The sequence below is a fragment of the Rhinichthys klamathensis genome, unplaced genomic scaffold (assembly GCF_029890125.1).
Source record: "Rhinichthys klamathensis goyatoka isolate OS25496 unplaced genomic scaffold, OSU_Roscu_1.1 h1tg000359l_1, whole genome shotgun sequence".
NCBI lineage: Eukaryota > Metazoa > Chordata > Actinopteri > Cypriniformes > Leuciscidae > Rhinichthys > Rhinichthys klamathensis.
In genome coordinates, this window is record NW_026606868.1 from 429,377 (window position 1) to 447,406 (window position 18,030).

The 18,030-nt window shown below is 39.6% G+C and overlaps 2 protein-coding genes across 17 annotated transcripts in view; one reads left to right on the plus strand and one right to left on the minus strand.

The window, feature by feature from the left end:
• The first annotated feature begins 921 nt into the window (after positions 1-921).
• nes (nestin) lies at positions 922-7,408 on the plus strand. The gene is made up of 4 exons (XM_056233056.1): positions 922-2,046; positions 2,436-2,560; positions 3,477-3,550; positions 4,482-7,408. Exons 1-4 carry the CDS (start codon positions 1,060-1,062, stop codon positions 7,310-7,312), a joined length of 4,017 nt encoding a protein of 1,338 aa, XP_056089031.1. The 5' UTR covers positions 922-1,059; the 3' UTR covers positions 7,313-7,408.
• Positions 7,409-11,033: 3,625 nt separating this feature from the next.
• mef2d (myocyte enhancer factor 2d) overlaps positions 11,034-18,030 on the minus strand; it is a 60,445-nt gene continuing 53,448 nt past the window's right edge. For 10 of the 16 annotated variants that reach the window (XM_056233084.1, XM_056233082.1, XM_056233089.1 and 7 more), the window contains 2 exons: positions 16,590-16,640; positions 11,034-15,123 (listed from right to left, as the gene is read on the minus strand). In XM_056233084.1, the coding sequence (XP_056089059.1) occupies positions 14,742-15,123; positions 16,590-16,640 (433 nt within the window). In that variant the 3' untranslated portion in view covers positions 11,034-14,741. The remainder of the gene's footprint in view (positions 15,124-16,589; positions 16,641-18,030) is intronic. The other 6 variants (XM_056233088.1, XM_056233092.1, XM_056233096.1 and 3 more) reach the window with 1 other exon arrangement.

Below are 18,030 nucleotides of genomic sequence, written 5' to 3' on the forward strand. Positions count from 1 at the left end.
ACACTGTAAAAATCCAGCTTGCCAAAAGATCTTCTAACAAATGTAAAGAAGTAGCTTGAAATGTTTTAGTCAGTTTATTGAACAAGAGTACTCTAAACCTATTTCTAACAAAAGTTGCTTTGATGACCTTGATCAAAACTTGTCCAAAATGCATGTTGTCCCAACTTTTTAAATTGAGGAATCTGAAAAAGTTTACATTGCACAATGTTGTACAAGTCCTCAGCAGACATTCCAGCATGAAACATAAAAAATGGTGGTTAGCTGTCATATGGTTCAGACAGATTTCATCACTGTGTTTGAGATTTGTGTGTTGAGGGAGGCATATGTGCATCTCAAAGCTGTTGGATTTAATTTATAATTACAGGATAATGTGTCTGCCACTAGTTTTAAGAAGCAAATATTGCTTATTTCATGTAGGCTTTGAGAATAAAATGTAAAGGTGAAAGAATGAGAGTTGTATCCCCTTGCATTGCTAAATGCTAAACAATCTTTAGTTGACAACATTTTTTTTAAATCAAAAGAATGTCTGTTAAATGGTGCCCCACAATTGTTTAGTTACGAACATTCTTCAAAATATCTTCCTTTGAAATTGATACAGTTTGGAACAACTTGAGGGTGAGTAAATGATGACAGAATTTTAATTTTTGGTTGAACTATCCCTATGACATGCAAAAAAGTCATGGTCTGATGTATTGGGATCATCTTGCCACAAGAGGGGGCAGTAAATGAATGTGAAAATATCTGAAACTACAAGATTTATAGGTATTGTTCAGCTAAATAAAAATTCTGTCATTATTTACCTTCATGCTGTTTCAAATAAACAGTCTCAGTCATCATTCATTTTCATTGTATGGAAAAAAAAGATGCACTGCATGTTGACTCAGGTTATCGAGTCTCTAACATCTCTTTTTGAGTTCCACAGGAGAAAGAAAGTTGTACTGGTTTGGATGTAATCCAGCAGTGGGAGAGTTAACTCCTCAAATTACATCACTGCTTTTGCACATTCTGTCCATCCACCCCTCCTCCTCTATTCCTCCGCCCTCCCCCTTCTCATTGTCTATGAAAGGAGGGTCTTACCCTCCCCTGTCCATTCAGCCGCTGGGCACTGGGACTGTGGTCCAGACCTCACCCTCGAGCCTGTCATTAGAATCACTTAGCAGCCACAAAGACTTGCAGCCCTTCACAGCCTCTGTGCACAGTTCTAGTGTGATTTACACTTCACCCCACTCTGAGATGGAGCTTTTGGGTGTCCGACAGCCCTTCACACACTTTCAGGAGGAAAAGTACCAGATGCTGGAGCTGAACCAGCGCCTCGAATCGTACTTGGGCCGTGTGAAGCTTCTGGAGGAGGAGAACAAGCTACTGCGAGAGGAGATCCACACTCTCAAGAGCAGCAGGGACCCACCAGGCCAGCACAAAGCTCAAGAGGAGGCTCTCAGCCAGGCCAGGAGGATGATGGAGGAGGCCTGGAGGAAGAAAGACCATGTGGAGCTGGAAGTGGAGAACTTGATGGAGGATATGGAGATGGTGAGTATTCAAAGGCAGAAGGCGAAGACCGCACAGGCTGAAGCACAGAGAAAACTCAAGGACAGCAAGAAGGAGCTCGAAGAGGAGCGTAGGGCTCAGATTTGGCTTAGAGAGAAGGTTGGACAACTTGAGAAAGACCTCTTGCTACAGACGCAAGTCCACCAAGAGAACATGGAAACCTTGCAGGCCTCTCTGAAACAGACAAAGCCAGTTCTAATGGCCCCACAGCACACTCAAACTACCAGCATCCCAGACCTGGGACAGGAGTACAGCCACAGAGCAGCTCAAGCCTGGCAGGAGGCAACCAACAACTATCAGAGACAGTTTGGACGTCTGGAGGAAAGTCTGAACCAGGCCAAAGCTAACATGGCAAAGATTCACCAGGAGAAGAGAGAGAAACAGCATCAGGTTCAGCATCTGGCCAAGGAGCTCGAGAGTACGAAGACTAAGAGACAGATGCTGGAGAAACATGCCGTGCAGCAGAGAGAAGAACAGATGCAGGAGCTTCAACATCTTCAGGTAAGAATAGAAACTTATGGACTTTGTTGCTTAACCATTTCAACTTCTGTCATCATGTACGCACCCTCATATAGTTCGAACCTGTATGACTTTCTTACCTCTGTGGAACACAAAATAATATATTTTGAAGAATGTTTTTGTTCATACGATGGGAGTCTAAACAACACTAAACCCCGCTTTCACTGTTAGGACAAAAATCAACGAGACTTTTTTTTCTCCAAAATATCTTCTTTTGTGTTCCACCGAAGATAGAAGGTCATACAGTATAGCAGAGCCATCTGATTTTATTTGGGTTTCTTTAACAGCATGATATCAACGATGCCATTTTCCACAACCTCTTAACTTTAATCAAAGATTTTTAAGAAAACGTGTCTCATGATTTTGTGCAGGCTCAAGTAGATGCTCTGGAGTTGGAGAAAGACAGCCTGGGGCAGCAGATAGACAGCATGATGGTGGACAGACAAAATCTGCTGCAGGTGAAGATGTCTCTTGGACTGGAGGTGGCCACATACAGGTACATGCCAATGTCATCCAGATCATCATCAACACCAAAACACACAACCTTACCTCATTATTATCTTCAGAACCATCTTTACATGAAGTAAAATATGCATGTACATTTTGAAAAGTCGTCCCACTTCCTCCCTAATGGGATGCCAGAGTGGAAAGCCTCTCCTATGCACTGTGGGATTTGTAGTTTATGGAGGCCCAACTAATATGATCATGCATCAGTGGCTCTAAAAAGCATTTCAAGCACCCTGAGAGGGGTAACTTTAGATCAGTCAATCCGAATAGACCCTCTCCTTTTCCCACCCGGCATTGACCCTGATCCATCTGCTTGGAGGAGGGGCAGGGAAACAGGGGGGTGGGTAATTCATTCAAAAACATCCTTCAGATCGGTCCGATTTATGTCTGTTGAGGGCGGACAGAAATACATTTTGACAGCATTTTAGCTGTTGCTCATTTCATGGTCCTCCATTTAATGAAGGTGTGTTGCATTACATGCAGATACTTTGGAAGGATGGGGATTGGTTTTAAATATTAGAAATATGTACAGAGAAATGTATACATTCGTTTTTTATTGTATATGATTACAATATGTTGTGCATATCTCCCAAAAGACTTTTGTTTTTACATATGAATACATTTAAGATCCAAATTTGTTTGATCCTTTTGTTGCAGGATCACTTGTTACACTAAGAGCTTTACATTTGTAAAGTCCAACCCTCGCAATTGTTTAATGCTGCGTGCAGGAGGTAAATGAATTGATGCATGAGTGGATCCTGCAGATGGGCTGACAATGACAAATCTGACATAGTATTTGCATAACAACAGAACAAGGCACAGGACTGCAGCTCAAGAACATGACTCCATCTCATTTAGCCCACCCCTCACATTAAAGAAAGTGCTGTTCTGTTGCTTCTTTCCAGAGCTTTGCTGGACAGCGAGGGCCTGAGAATCGACAGACCAAAAACAAACAAGACCAACTCTGCTGTCTTTTTAGGTAACATTCTTTTTTTTAAATAAATCAATATTTTATTCCCATTTAATTTATTATTTGTTATTTTTTTATAATGAGGGCTATTTGAGCAATGGTCAAGTGAAAAAAAAAAAGTATAAAGAGTATATAACTTCAGCCTATATAAATGTTGGATTTTGGAACACAGATCCCCTTTCTCTAAATATTGCTGTGCTTTGGGCTGGTTAAATGATTAGTACTGATTGCATAGTGGGGTATCTGTTGAAGCCTGTACAACTAGCTTCCTGTGCTAGTCCCATAGGTCACTGTAACAGATGGCTCCACTTTCCAGTAATGCAGGCCTGGAAAAGCATAATGAAGATCAATACCTCTCCATTACGACTCACTCACAGTTCAGGACTAGTGTGTATTCCGATAACTCCCCTGAGAGGCAGATCAAGGGTCTATGTCTGTTTCAGACTATCTCCATCTATCTGGAGCTTTATCTGTTCCAGTCAACCACACTTGTTCCAATAGCATCATAGTTATCAGGGGATGGGACATAATAGGGGCATGAGCCACTCTGTCGTATTTCTGCTCATATTTGATGAATATTAGTGCTCAATGCGCTTCGACTACAGATTCATGACTAAAATACTTTGACGGTGCTTCCTGTAAAAATAGTATTAAATAATATTAACAGATACAACTGTTGATAATAATTAGTAAATGTTGAAATTAACATTAAGATTTCGAAGTGCTTTAAAAGTATTTTTCATTGTTAGTTCATGTTAACTAATGTTAACAAATGGAACCTTACTGTTATTGTAAAATGTTAAATTAAGAACATTTAGGATTCAGAAAATAGCTATGATGATCTGTCAAAGGTAGACTTAATCAAATAGTCTTCTTAAGGGGCTTGTTCCCTGTCTATGTGACAAAGCCTGTCTCACCATCTTCTTGTTTCTTGTTACAGATGCAATCTCAAAGCCCATTGGGACCCACCAAACCTTACAGACCATTGCGGCTTCCTGCCATTTCAGCAATACTGTGTCTACAAGTCACAGATCAATCACCTCCTCTCGCACTCTGCTGACCAGTGCGACTCCATCATGGACTCAAGGGACTCCACAGAGAACGCCAACCAAAATCTCAGTGCCAGAAAAGACAGGGGTTCATATCTCAGAGGAGTCTAAGAAAGCTGCTGAGGAGTCTGTGGATTATTTACAGCGAGAGAAAGTACATGAAGACATGGCTATCGCATCAACTCTCCCCAAAACAGCTGCAGAACCAGAACCAGAACCACAGCTCAAACCAGAAGATATCAAGGTGGAGGACGAACCAAAACAGTTCCAGAAAGCTCAGATGGTTGAATCTAAAACGGAGGAATCTGCTGTGATAAGTGTGTCAGCTGACCAACCAAGTAGCTTGTCCCAAACGCCAGAGACAGAAAGCTGGGCCGGTCCATTCACAGATCCTGCAGGAGTTTCAGAAGAAGGGAAGGATGAGGAAGTGTCTGTCGAAATGGCCCGAATCTCACACGCACCTAAGGTTACTTGGGAAGAAAATAAAACCGTGGCAGAGGATGAAAAAGATGATGCCTCTGAGATGGATGTAAGATCAGAGAACATTAGTGAAAGCTATACAGTTTCATATGGAGATATAGATGATAATGATACATTAACATCCAGCCATATCAGTACAAACTCCAATATACCGGTTTCATCGTTCCTCAAGCAAGGAGCTTTGCGTGATTTTAGCTATCAGGAAGAAGCAAATGAAGATCTGATGAGGGTAGATGAACAGGACATTGTGAGCAATATTAGCGAGGAAGTGACAGAGCAAATGAACAGTGAAACTGAGGCGGAGATTGATTCAATCAATGAGTGGGATAGACAGGAAGAAATTGAACCAGAGAACGAGATGAAAGTGACGAGCCCTAAGTCTGAGGCAGAGGAAGAGGGTGAAATGAGCATTGAAACTGAACTGAAGAATAAAACAGATGAAAATGTGACTGAAAGAGAAGAAGAAGAGATAGAAGAGATTGAGAGAGACAGTTCTGTACAGGATGGAGGTGTAGATACTCCTAAGAACATTGATCATCAGGAGAGTATAGAGAAGACTGTACCACCAGCTGAAGCCCATTCAGTTCAGAGAGTAAATGAAGGCTGTCCTTTACCTGAGGAATCTGAGTTACCTGAGAACCAAGGTGATGACGACGACTCCCCAAACATATCAGCCTCATGGAGAACTGATCCTGGTGAGTGTGACAGCTATAGTCAGGAGAACACGCTAGCAGACCCCCGGCCCTTGATCCAATATAAGGAAACAGATGGGAATGTGCAAGCCTCACACCTCATTGGTGAGACCAGCGACAGCGAGGATGAGAAGGAAAGAGTGGACGGAGGCCAATTGAATAAAAGCGCCTCAAAACGCTTCAACACTATGGAGGATCTCACAGAAGAACCAGACATGGACGTCATTGGAGAGATGATGACAGAAGACGTTGTTTCTAAAGATGCACTAGATGATGATAGGGCATGCATGAGTGGCTCTGGAGTCTATGAAAGTTTGGATTTGGAGAAAGAAGGGCCAAGAATTGAGCCCAGGGGAAACCCGAAAGAAGATACTGATGATGATATGAAAGAGATGAGGAGAGGTGAAGATCATGATGTCAAGGTTTATGAGCAAAATGAGAATCCACTACTGACTGAAAACCAGCATATACACACTGAACAGCTCGAGTATGAAACAGTCCATTCATATGAAAGTCAAGAACATGTCTACATAGACAATCCACCCTCATTTTCCGAAACATCTCAGGTCGAACAGCTTGAAAGCTCATTTGAAACTTCACCAACTCTGACCATGTTCCAAGATGCAGCTACAACCAAAGAACCAGAAAATCTTCTGGATGTTTCCATGGACACCAACATAGATCTGATGGACAGTCATTCTTTGGAAAGCGAGATAAACAGTCAGCCAAATATCATGACATCAGACATGCCCAACTCTGAACAGGAAGAGTGCAATAGCTCAGAAGATGAATCTCCAAATGCCAGCCAGTGCTTTCAGAATACAAGCCTTTTAGCAGCGGCTACTCTCACTGAGCAGCCATTGACCTTTACTAATGGAGGATTTAAGGCTGATTCTGTCTCTGTCAACAACGATGTGCCTGAAGAAGTGCTCAGTAAGGAGAAGACCACGGAAGAAACTAAAGCCTCTCAGATTTATGACTGGGATAATTCTAACATCTGGGGCAAAAGCATGAGCATTCCAGAAGCAGCAAGTATGGATGAAAATTCAGGCGTTTCCCCGGTGAATGAGATTGAGAATTTGGGAAGTCCAAACAAAATGCCAAGTGTAGCGGAAAATATCTTTGGAAAATTTGAAGAACATCTTGAAATGACAGATGAGAGCTTTTCTGAAAAAGTGATGACTGTGATGGACTGTGAGAGCAACAATTCAGGAGAGGAGGAGGAATTTCAGTCAAAGGAAAAGAAAAGTGAGTTTCATAGCCTTTTCAGCACTAGTTTGAAGGAGGATTTCTGGAGCAAAGGGAACGTTGAGATGGCAGCTACCTACGACCCTGCCAAGACTGTAGACTTCAACCAGGCCATGGTCTTTGGAGAGGAGTGGAAAGATATGGAGGAAATGCCAGCAGCAAATGGAAATCCTACAGAAGAGATGGACATCCTCAAAGGCCGGGATGATAAACGAAAAGATGAACAGCCAAAGCGAGGCGAGATGGTCCCATCTGATGACTCTGTTGATGAAGGGGATTCCTGGTCCTCTGGTGATGAGTAACAGCTTTGTCCAATGATGTTTTAGACCATGTAAGACTAAACCAAAAACATACAAAAGTAGTGATGCCATATAAATAGATGAACAGCAACATTAAACATGAAGAATACATTCACAGAAATTAAACAAGATTGCAGAGCGTAGTGTGTGTATGGTACAATGTGATTTCTGTAATGCGAGTCAACAGCCTGGCATAATGTACCAGCTGTCCTCTCAGGATAAGAAAGTGTTGTACTCCATGACAGCTGCGGGCAGAGAGGATTCCTAAAGACTGACTATGAAGCCTTACTTCATCTTTTGTGTTTCTGCACCAATCAGACCAGCTATCCAATTACCTTCATATGTCAGCGTTAACAAATTTTGTGAATTTGCACTATTACGATGGAAAAACAATGTGAATTAAAACTTGTTCAAAATTCTGAAAAAAGAATAAAGACTAATAAAAAGTACAACAGCGAATACATTGAGTTGGTGTTTTCTTTTATCGTTATTTTTAATTGTACAATTTTGATCAATCATTTCATGAACATATTTTCCCTCATCAACATTGCATACATGTAACACTTTTTTTATTTAGATAAATGTAAATATGATTCTTCAAATTTCAGTTTGCAATGAATCAGAACTCTTAGTTGTACAGGCTAAATTCACTCAATACGGCAGCGAATCACACTCTGATTTGGAGCCCAGCTCTGGTAAGAACACAATACTGATCTGAGAGAAAGAGGCCACACTAGAAGAAAAGAAGAATGAGGAACAATGAATAATAGATGACATCACCGCCTCATTTCCCTCTGTATGCATGCTGGCTCTCTGGTGCCACGGATGGGGGTGTTGGGGGACAATGACTGGATAAACATGTCTGCACTTCAGCCAACACCCTTGTACCAGAAGACATAGCAGATAAAAACCCGTGGATAAATATCCTGTGGAAAAAAAAAAAAAAAAAAAAAAAAAAAAAAAAAATTATAAAAAAAAAAAAAAAAAAAACCTTTAATTCTCCAAAAGGTTCAAGTTTCTATTTTTGGTCCAAATCAAACAGCTAGTCTGATGACCCACACATACAAATACTCAAAGCAGGATTTACAGGGTCTTTTGAGAGCTTAAACAAAAGTGAGGCAGGGCAACAGCTGGGCGGTCAGATGCTTCAACACCTGCTTCCTGTGTAAGAGGATGCCACACAATCACGCCTGATGCAACAGCAAGCAACTCTATTACCAACCCATTGAACTGAAGATCTGATACTGTTGAAATGACAGAGGTTATTTATTTCAATCTGATCTCGACCTCATTCACAAGTGTCAGTGAGAGCTATTTGAGTGAATGACCACAGAATCCCGAGACCACAGTGCTTCAAATAAATCTCGATAAACCCCAAATGTGTTCAGGGGTCGAGTGACATTCAGCTCTCTCTGCTCCCTTTCCCATCTGCCGCTGTTATTGATTTCTATTGATTATCAATGCCAGATACTGAGTGACTGATTATTTTTTAAATTAGACAGGACCCACCATTCATCATTTTTCTTTTAACTTTCACATTCTAATGCAAATGTGTAACAAACCTAACGTCACCAAACCATGGCCATTACGTAATGTTCATGCTGTTGCTTTCTCAAAAATGTCCTTTTCCTGGAGAATGATGTCATTAAAGAACTTTTGTTAGGTCAATTAATAGTACAAACCAGATGTAAAGTGATATTGAAGACACAGGAATACACAATTACAGCTAAAACATTAAACATTTTTGAGGAGGAAAGGAAAATCATTAAGAAAAAACTGGAAATGCTCTTAATAAAATAAAATAAAAATCATGTTGGAAGTAGTAGAACTAATAAAATGATGTAAAATTTACCCATGTTCATGTTCTTTATTGTGATGCGATAAAAAGGTAATACTTCCCAATAAGGTTTCATTAACTACCTTAGTTAACACAAACTAACAATGAACAACTCTTCAACAGCATTTATTAATCTTAGTTAATGTTAATCTCAACATTTACTGATACATTTTTAAGATCAAAAGCTCATCTGTTAACATTAGTCAATGCAATGTCAACTAACATGAACATTTTTATCAACTAACATTAACAAAGGTTAATGAATGCTGTAAAAATGTATCGCTTAATTTTAGTTAATGCATTAACTAATGTTAACAAATGAGACCTTATTGTAAAGTGTTACCGATAAAACAAATCTGAATAATATCATTGATTACCAATTGCGAGTTTAATACGTTCATTTAGTTTAAGACATGTAAATGCAAATGAATTGTATAACAGGAATGACCCGTATACAATTATGAAGAAGAAAAACTATTTAAAACTGAAACCTCAATTTTTATATCAAGAGACAAAAACATTTGATTTATCCCACTGCCTGAAGGAAGAGAATACCAGCTGATTCAAAAGACAAAGATATTGATTGAACATCTGTGGAATATTTCCCTTTGGAGTGGACTTTGTAACCTTGCAGATCTTTTTATGCTCAAACAGCAACATTACAGACTAACTAAAGTTGAAAAAGCATAATCAAACCCCTTTAAGGATGACAGGGGTGTTTGTAGGATGAAATGATCCATGTGTCTCAGTGCATTAGAAAAAATAGGTCAACTTTGTCATCCAGACAAACAATAAGTGGGGACCCGTCACAAACAGAAGCTCAATGGTTGCACCAGACGCGCAAACTGACAATCTCAGCTGACACTGTGCTCAGATGAACAGAATGTCATTGAGAAATGGTCTGCATTCAATGTGGGGCCACCAAAAGACACATGCACAAGACACTCACACTCAAAGTCATGTCATTGTGCCTGAATCACCATGATCTGTTGCTAAACAACAACAGACACAATGTCTCTGAGGAAAAAAACATTCTTAGCTACATATTTCTGCCTCAATTGGGTTAAATGGGTTAAAATAAAGACCTGGACTTCCTCTGAACAAGCAAGTTGGTAAATTATAAAACTGATTAAAGGAAGAAACATAACAATTGGTTGTTTCAAATTTACAATTTTAGTAGCTAATATCAGATAAGTGAAAGGCTGACATCTAGTGGCCAGATATGGAAAGGACTTGAAAGTTAATGCTGAAAGTTAATGCTGTTTAAAGTGTTTAAAGTAAACACTTTAAAAAAGATTTAATCGGAAAGATCATATGATAAAAAGCCTTACTATCCTAGAGTTTCAAACAAAGTAGGATATTATATATAGTGTGTATATATTTGGGGTCAGCAAGATGTATTAATATTTATTTTCAGCATGGATGCATTAAATTGGCTTAAAGTAAAGACCTTTACATTGGTAAAAATGTGACTATTTCAAATAAATGCTATTTGTTTGAACTTTCTATTAATCAAGGAATCCAAAGATTAAACAAAAAGATTTACACAAACATTTTAAGCAGCACAACTGTTAAACTGACAAGAAATATTTCTTGAGCACCAAATCAACTTCTTAGAATGATTTATGAAGGATCATGTGTTATTTAAATTAGCAATATTACTGTTGTTACTATATTTCTGATGAAATAAATACAGCCTTGGTGAGAATATATGCATATTTGCAAATATTGCTGGTTACTTTATCATTACAAATTATTGTCCACCTTTGAAAGTTATTAGATAATAGCATCTGCTAAATGAACATATATATATATAAGTCTAATGAGTGCACTGACAACAGAACAAACCAACCCACACAGAAACTTGTAATACAGACAGACTCATACTTGTGTGTAGGTCAACTTGTCTATTTAATATATAAAATACAATAAAACATACGCAAAAGGGGAGGGTCATAAAGGACAATGGATACTTTGGTACAATAACAAACACTCTTTTGTAAAAGCAGTATAGAATTTGTAATAACATATCAGTGCATACTTTGTTTATGAAAATATACACAAACTGTATATCATTCTCCGAAAACAACAATTTTTTTTCTTTTTTGTCTTTTTTTTTTACAACAAAACTCAAAGCAGACTAGCCGAACACAATATATTAGCTATAATTTTTCTTTTTTAAACTGTTTTTCTTCAATTTCTATTCTAGTTTTGTGTGTTGTATATTCTTATTGAAATTACATTTCAGTTTATTTATAATATGACTCATTCTTTGCTTGTCTGACGCCCATGCATTGTGTCTGATCAGAATAAATTAAATGTGTGGATGTCCCACCTTAACTATGTGTAGATACTATTGTACAATTGACTAAAAATTGCAGCATTGAACTGGTAATTCTATCGAACCTGTTTTATCGCTTCCCTCAATTAGCAATAAGTACTAATATTACTACAACGGTTTTGTTTTACTTAATAAATCGTGCAATATTAGTAACACCCCTTTGAAGAACAAAAAAGAAAAAGAAAACAACAAAAAATTAAAACGAAAATATATTTATATAATATTCATATGTAATAAAAGAAAATCAAATTAAAATAAAACAGGATGTCTAACCTACACAAAAAATAAAAGCAAAAATAAAAATAAAAACCGTCTTTCTAAATGTATCGTTATTATTACCATCTGTGACGATAATCATAATGGTAATGATAATCATCGTAACAATTATATTAAAAACAGACAATAAAACTGTCACCAGCACAAATTAACACGAGAAAAAGTATGTGAGAATCTCTAGACATCATACAAAGGGAATACGGGGACCAAAGTGAACTATTCACCGGACGATTGTCTTTTCTTTGATTACTCAGATTCCTAATTTTATCACGAGGTCTTCAAGAGAGCTTTTTGAACGTCGCCTTAGCCTTGAAATCAACACAGCCAGCGCTTCGAGCAGCCGGAGTATCCCGTGCGCATCGGCCTCGAGGATCAGGCTGTCACCTTATAAACGTACAAAGAAATCACTGCATTTGTTCAAAGCTCAGGACACAACAGTCTTTAAGTCAACGGGTGCGCTGCAGAAGCCTCGCTCTGCTATGATGCAGTTCTAGAAAACATCCGCCCAGTAGCTCTAGAACCTCAGTCGAAGGGATACCAACGCACGTCTGTGATGAGTCCGAACGAACGCTTACTCTCACCGCCTCCCGGTACTGCATCCATCATGTGTGTGAGTGTGTGTGTGTGTGTGGAATCTGGTTTAACAAAAGGTGGGCCATCTGTTGAGGTGAAATGAAATGGCTTCTGTCTTCCTCTGTGAGTGAAGGAGTGGAGGAAAGGAGAGAAAGAGAAGATACGAGAGGATGGGAGGAGAGGTAGAGAAGCCGATGACGGACAGGTGAGTCTCACCTTAACCTTACTAACACTTAAAGTCATAGTTTTAGAGGGAAATACAACATATTTGAAATCATTTTGAACCCCATTTCCCTTCAGCACTAAGTTTGTCCTCACGTCATTTTTCAAAACTCGTCACGGAAACGTCCTTCATCTTTGTCACTTAGAGAATACACTAATGCACAGAAAACGATTTGTGTACATAATTGTCACATCTGCAACACGTGTAAAGCCTAATCTAGATTTCAGTACAACATTCTTTTTTATTTGTTGTCTTTTTTCTTCATTTCTTTCTTTTTTCTTTTTTTTTTTACCAAACGTGATATTTTTCTTCTAAAATTGTTCACGGTTAAACATGTGAAGTGCAATATAAGCCAAAAAACAAAACAAAAAAATGAAACGTCCTTCCCTGAATGCTTTTAAACGTCTTATAGGTGAAGTGAGACTGTATTCCCTTCCAAGCCGTCAGGGAATCGCTTTGTTGGGAGATAGATGTGTAAAAATGACAGATAATCAATCAAAGTGGACTGATCGTGTAAATGATAATGCGAGGAAATTCCTCACTTGTGTGTCTGAAGGTGTGCGAGCGGATAAGGGGGAACGATTTTAAAGTGCACGCCATCAGGATAAAAACGACGGAAAAGAGTCACGCATAAAAACAGTCAAATCCTCCTTCATCTGCCTCTCCACCTTGATAACTTATAACACGGTACAGTTTATTTACAGGTAGAGGTTGACAGAGACGGTTCCACTGAGATTACAGCGCTGTTTCAGAAAGACCCAGCAGAATATATGTGAACATACATCGCTATGTACAATCTCAACGCTTCTCACACACAGCGCTACACAACCTCCATCTCTTTCTTAGCTAAAATGACCTAGCTGAGATGCGTGTTTGCCACCAACTCTTTTTGCTATACATAAACCTGTACTGAAACACTGAGATATTTTGTATATACATGATCTCAAACATCTAAAAACCCGGCATCCTGAGTTAAACTCAGACTTTTTTGACCGCTTTTTATTTTTCATGGAATCTTACAAACAATAATAAAGCATACCCGTCCCATAAAGTTAACTAATTAATCTCTGAATTACACAGCCAGACAAAACAATAAATATAGCATAATGTGGCAGACCGCTGCTCTCGTAAATGCAGCCACACACTGCAGGCCGATACGAACATGTCTGCTTCCTGCACGCCTGAATCTCATTAGTACAGATAGATCTACATTTCCATCAACGACACTACGTTTACGGTCCACGCGTGTGCAGAAAATTGAGGATGCGGAGCGATGTCCGCGCTTCGAGCTGCGCCGATAGACACGCATCTAGTGCGTAAGCGAGGGGACTGGTGTGAGGTTATGATACAACGAAAGATGGATGTTTTTTGGCTGAATCGTGTTTAGCAATTGAATGAATGAACACCTCCGTCTCACAGCTGACACACACACACACACACACACACACACACACCACACCAAGCACACTATGCTAGTTTTTGCGTAGTTAGAAAAACAAATATAAAGATTTTATGCTAAAGTTGTTACAACAGGAACGGGGGCGATTCTAAAGGCAGCTGCTCAAGCAGAGAGTCAAAAAAACATGAAAAGAAACAGGAAAAGCAAGAGAGAAAGAGTCAGTCGAGAAGATAAATGGCAAATACAACCATTCATACAAAAACAAAACAAAAGAGAAATAGATACAAAAAAATAGAGATCGACAGGCTTGTCTATGCAACATAAGCAGTTGTTATGGCGTTTTGACAGAGCAGTGCCGCTGAACTCTGATCAGGTCGACGGTAAGGCCTGTAAAAGTGGATCTGAGATCCGGACGGCCTCTTTTAGCAGGGGCAAGGGATATCAGAGATGCGACCAAAAGTACATCTCTTCAGTCTCGTATACGTCAACACGTTTACACCTGGATTGGCAACTGTGTGTGTGTGAAGATCTAGTGCGTGTTTGATCATATATGCATATTTTATATAAATATATACACACACACCAGTAAATATGAGTGTGTCTGAGAGTGAGACAAGAGAGAGAGAGACAGGAAGAGAGAGAGACAGAGAGACAGGCGCATGCATGTGTCTAAGTGCGGACTGAGATTGGCTGCTGAAAGCAGGTGCCACTAGGGGTGTGTTTATGTCGGTGTGTGTGTATGTGCGGGTAAGAGAGCAGATCTCTCGCTCTCTCCTTCAGCGTTTATGTGACCCAGGTGTCCAGTCTCATGCGTTTCACATTGGCTGACTCCTGCTGCTCCGCTTGGGACGATTGCTCTCCGGAAGCTCGGAGGAGACCCAGGCCGGCCGAGTTGAAATCGGGAGGGCGCGGCTGCCCACCGTCGTCTCGGTCGCTTCCCTCATAAGAGCTGCCGTTACTGCTGATGCTGTCGACTGGAGAGCGGCCGGTGGGCTCCAAACGCTGCGTCCCACTGTGATACTGGGACACAGTTAGGCCCGCTGCCCCGCCGGTGGAATTAGGGGTGCTGCGATCCCGGTTAGGAGACACCGGCTCAGATTTGATGTTGACATGGGGGTTAGTGTTAACCGTCAGAGTAGCTCCATGAGGGATCGTTCCCACGGGCCTATAGTGGAAGGAGAAAGAGAAGAAGAATCAACATCACTAATAAAGAGGGGACACCTGATGTCTAACAAAAACATACATTTTAAATACGACAAACATACGTGTGGACAAACAGCAACGTTACCCACAACTTTATCATGTTTTGCACTACCTTTGTACAGCCACATTTTAGTATACAAAAAAATAATAGTACAATAAAGCAGCTATAAAATGCACCAAGCCAGACAAGTTATCTCTGTCACTTAACTCCTGCTAGCCATGCAGTCACAACTTGGTCAGCCTCCTTTCACACATCACAACATGCCACATACCCTCAACTGCAGTGAGTGTGTTTGCTTATGTGCGTGTAATTAGGCTGCAGCCAAACATATGTATTTACAGAAGTGTATTATTTATGTTGGGATTACTCAAAGCTATTCCAGTGGTTTTCCAGAAGAGAAGAGAAAAACAGAAAAGGAGGAAAGGAATTGGAAATGGAAGGAAAAAGGAAACAACAGGAAAAGAAAATTAAAGGAAAAGTGGAAAAGAAAAGTCAAAAGGAAAGGAAACAAAAGGGCAAAGAAACAGAAGTGAAAAGGAAGAGGAAAGGTAAATATGGAAAAGGACAGGATATAGTGGAATAGGAAAGGAAACGGCATGGAAGAGGAAATTAAATGAAAAAGATAATAAGAAGAGTAATCAAAATAGTAAAGAAAATGGAAAAGGAGGGAAGCGATGGGATGGGAATGGAAGGGGAAATGAAAATGAGAAGAAATAAAAAAACTAAAGGAAGGAAATTAAATGAAAAAGAAAATAAGGAATCGAAAAAGGAAAGAGAATGGAAATGGAAGAAGACGAGAGGAGAGGAAATGAGGGAAGAAAGAAAGGAAATGGAAACTAAAAGGGAAAACAAAGAAAAGTAAAAAGAAAAAAATAATCGAAAAAGAAAAGGAAAGTAAATGGGAATGGAAAGAGAGGAGAGGAGGTAAGGTAACGCAAGTTAAGAAAGGAAAGGAAAGAATCTGTAAAGGAATGGAAAAGAAAAGGTGGAAAGTGAAAAGGAAGTGGAAATAAAATGAATATGGAAGAGAAAAGAAAATGGAAAAGTAGCAGAGATCAAAAAGGAATAAACAGGAAGACAAAAAAAGCAAAACATTTTTATTTAAAGAAAACAAATGCAAGTTAACAAATGTAAAAAGAGATGAAGAGAGAGGGCGAGAGGGTTTGGTCTTGTGGGCCTGTACAGGTTGATTGATGATGCTGCAGGTGCTGTTTCAGTATGTTCTAATGCAAAACAGAAAGAAAGGCCAACTCAGCAAATCACTGACAAAGACAAAGCCCAGCTTCCTACAGCCCAAGCAGCCAGAGACTGATAGAGAGAGAAAACCAAGAGAGAGCAGGAGAGTTAGCGCCATTAGCAGTAGAAAACCGCCACAAGACAGACAACAAACAGAGACAGACGGAGAGAGGAAACGCCAGATACAGTACCAGCTGATCCCTTCCTCCCTGCCCAAGAGTAAGCTGCCCTGAGAGGTCACACTGCAGAGAGAGACACAGGCAAAACCCACTCTAGCATCTGCAATAATCAACGTCATGTCAAACACACACGTACATGTCAGCATTGACTCATCTACAACAGTTCAGAGACAGACGGATGTCTATGGACAGTTAACATGGACTGTTTATCCGGCAGGAGAAAGAAAACCCAACTCAATGCTTACTTCCAAAAACAGAAAGAAATATCCCACCCTCATGCATAGCGGAAAGAATGAGTCTTCACCCCAGTCTGGTCAGGAAAGGCCGGCACAAGGAAAAATGATTTGATGACATGAGAACATAAGACAGGGTGGCGGAGCAGCGGGGAGCTCTCACGGCTCCATTAGCATTTATATTAGAATGAACAGGAAGTCAGGGCCACAGTGGGACGTAGTGACAGTTTCTCAGGCATAACGAGAGAGAAATTCATTTGAAATTCACTGTATATTTGCAGAGAACGCAGCAGCTGCTGCCAGGAGAGTGGGAAGTCCTGATAAAGTTCAAGTGCTGTGAGGACACCGCATTACTGATCAATGAAATCAGCTCACGGCTGCACTGAAAACATGAAAATATTGTCTCGGTCCTGCTAAACCTGACACATACAGCATATTTGTATTAAGATTTTTTTCTTTGAACTGAGAGTGGAGAGGACATAAAATATTAGATGAAATTAAAACTACTCTAACGCCCCCTTGAGGTCTATGAGAAAAGTTACAATCAAATGTTGAATGTTAAATGTTAAATTCACCGAAAAATGAAGTTTGAGTTATGAAGGTAAAAGGCAAGACAAAACATAATATTTCCATTCCAAAATGAACAATAACATTATATAATAAAGTAAGGAATTAGCTAGGCTCTCTTGGTTACTGCTGGTGACTGCTTTACAGAACATGAATGAATTGTACGGTACAACTTTAGGTAAATGGGCTTAAAAAGTGGTAAAAAAAAGTGTGATGGAATTAAGTGTAACATTACAAATCATTTTTATTTGATGGTTTTCTTCTAACTGAACGGCTAGCTATGTTGTTAGGGGCCGTTCACACAGAACACGTTTTTCCATTCCATTGTGCTACTTTTCCATTGTTTTTCTATGCAAACATGCGCTAGACAGACGTGTATAACCGTTGCACATTTACCAGTACGGGCATGTGAAAATAAACCGTCTCAAGTGCCAATATGTGAATATAACTTTATTGCCACTACAAATAAAATAAAACATATAGAATAAACATATAATGTTTAATATTATGCATTGCTGTTTATTAAATGATCAGCATAGTAACGAAAAAAACAAAAACATTTTAAGCCTCGACCTGCTGTGTTAAACAGCCTGGTTTATATAATATGTGGTGCTTGAGGTGGTTCAGAGCAGGATCTGCTGGCATGATGAACG

Excerpts from the sequence above, each read along its gene's own strand:
- nes (XM_056233056.1), top strand. The coding sequence starts at position 1,060 with ATGAAAGGAGGGTCTTACCCTCCCCTGTCCATTCAGCCGCTGGGCACT. Across the intron at positions 2,047-2,435 it reads AGGAGCTTCAACATCTTCAG|GCTCAAGTAGATGCTCTGGA; the intron begins GTAAGAATAGAA and ends GATTTTGTGCAG. Across the intron at positions 2,561-3,476 it reads CTGGAGGTGGCCACATACAG|AGCTTTGCTGGACAGCGAGG; the intron begins GTACATGCCAAT and ends GCTTCTTTCCAG.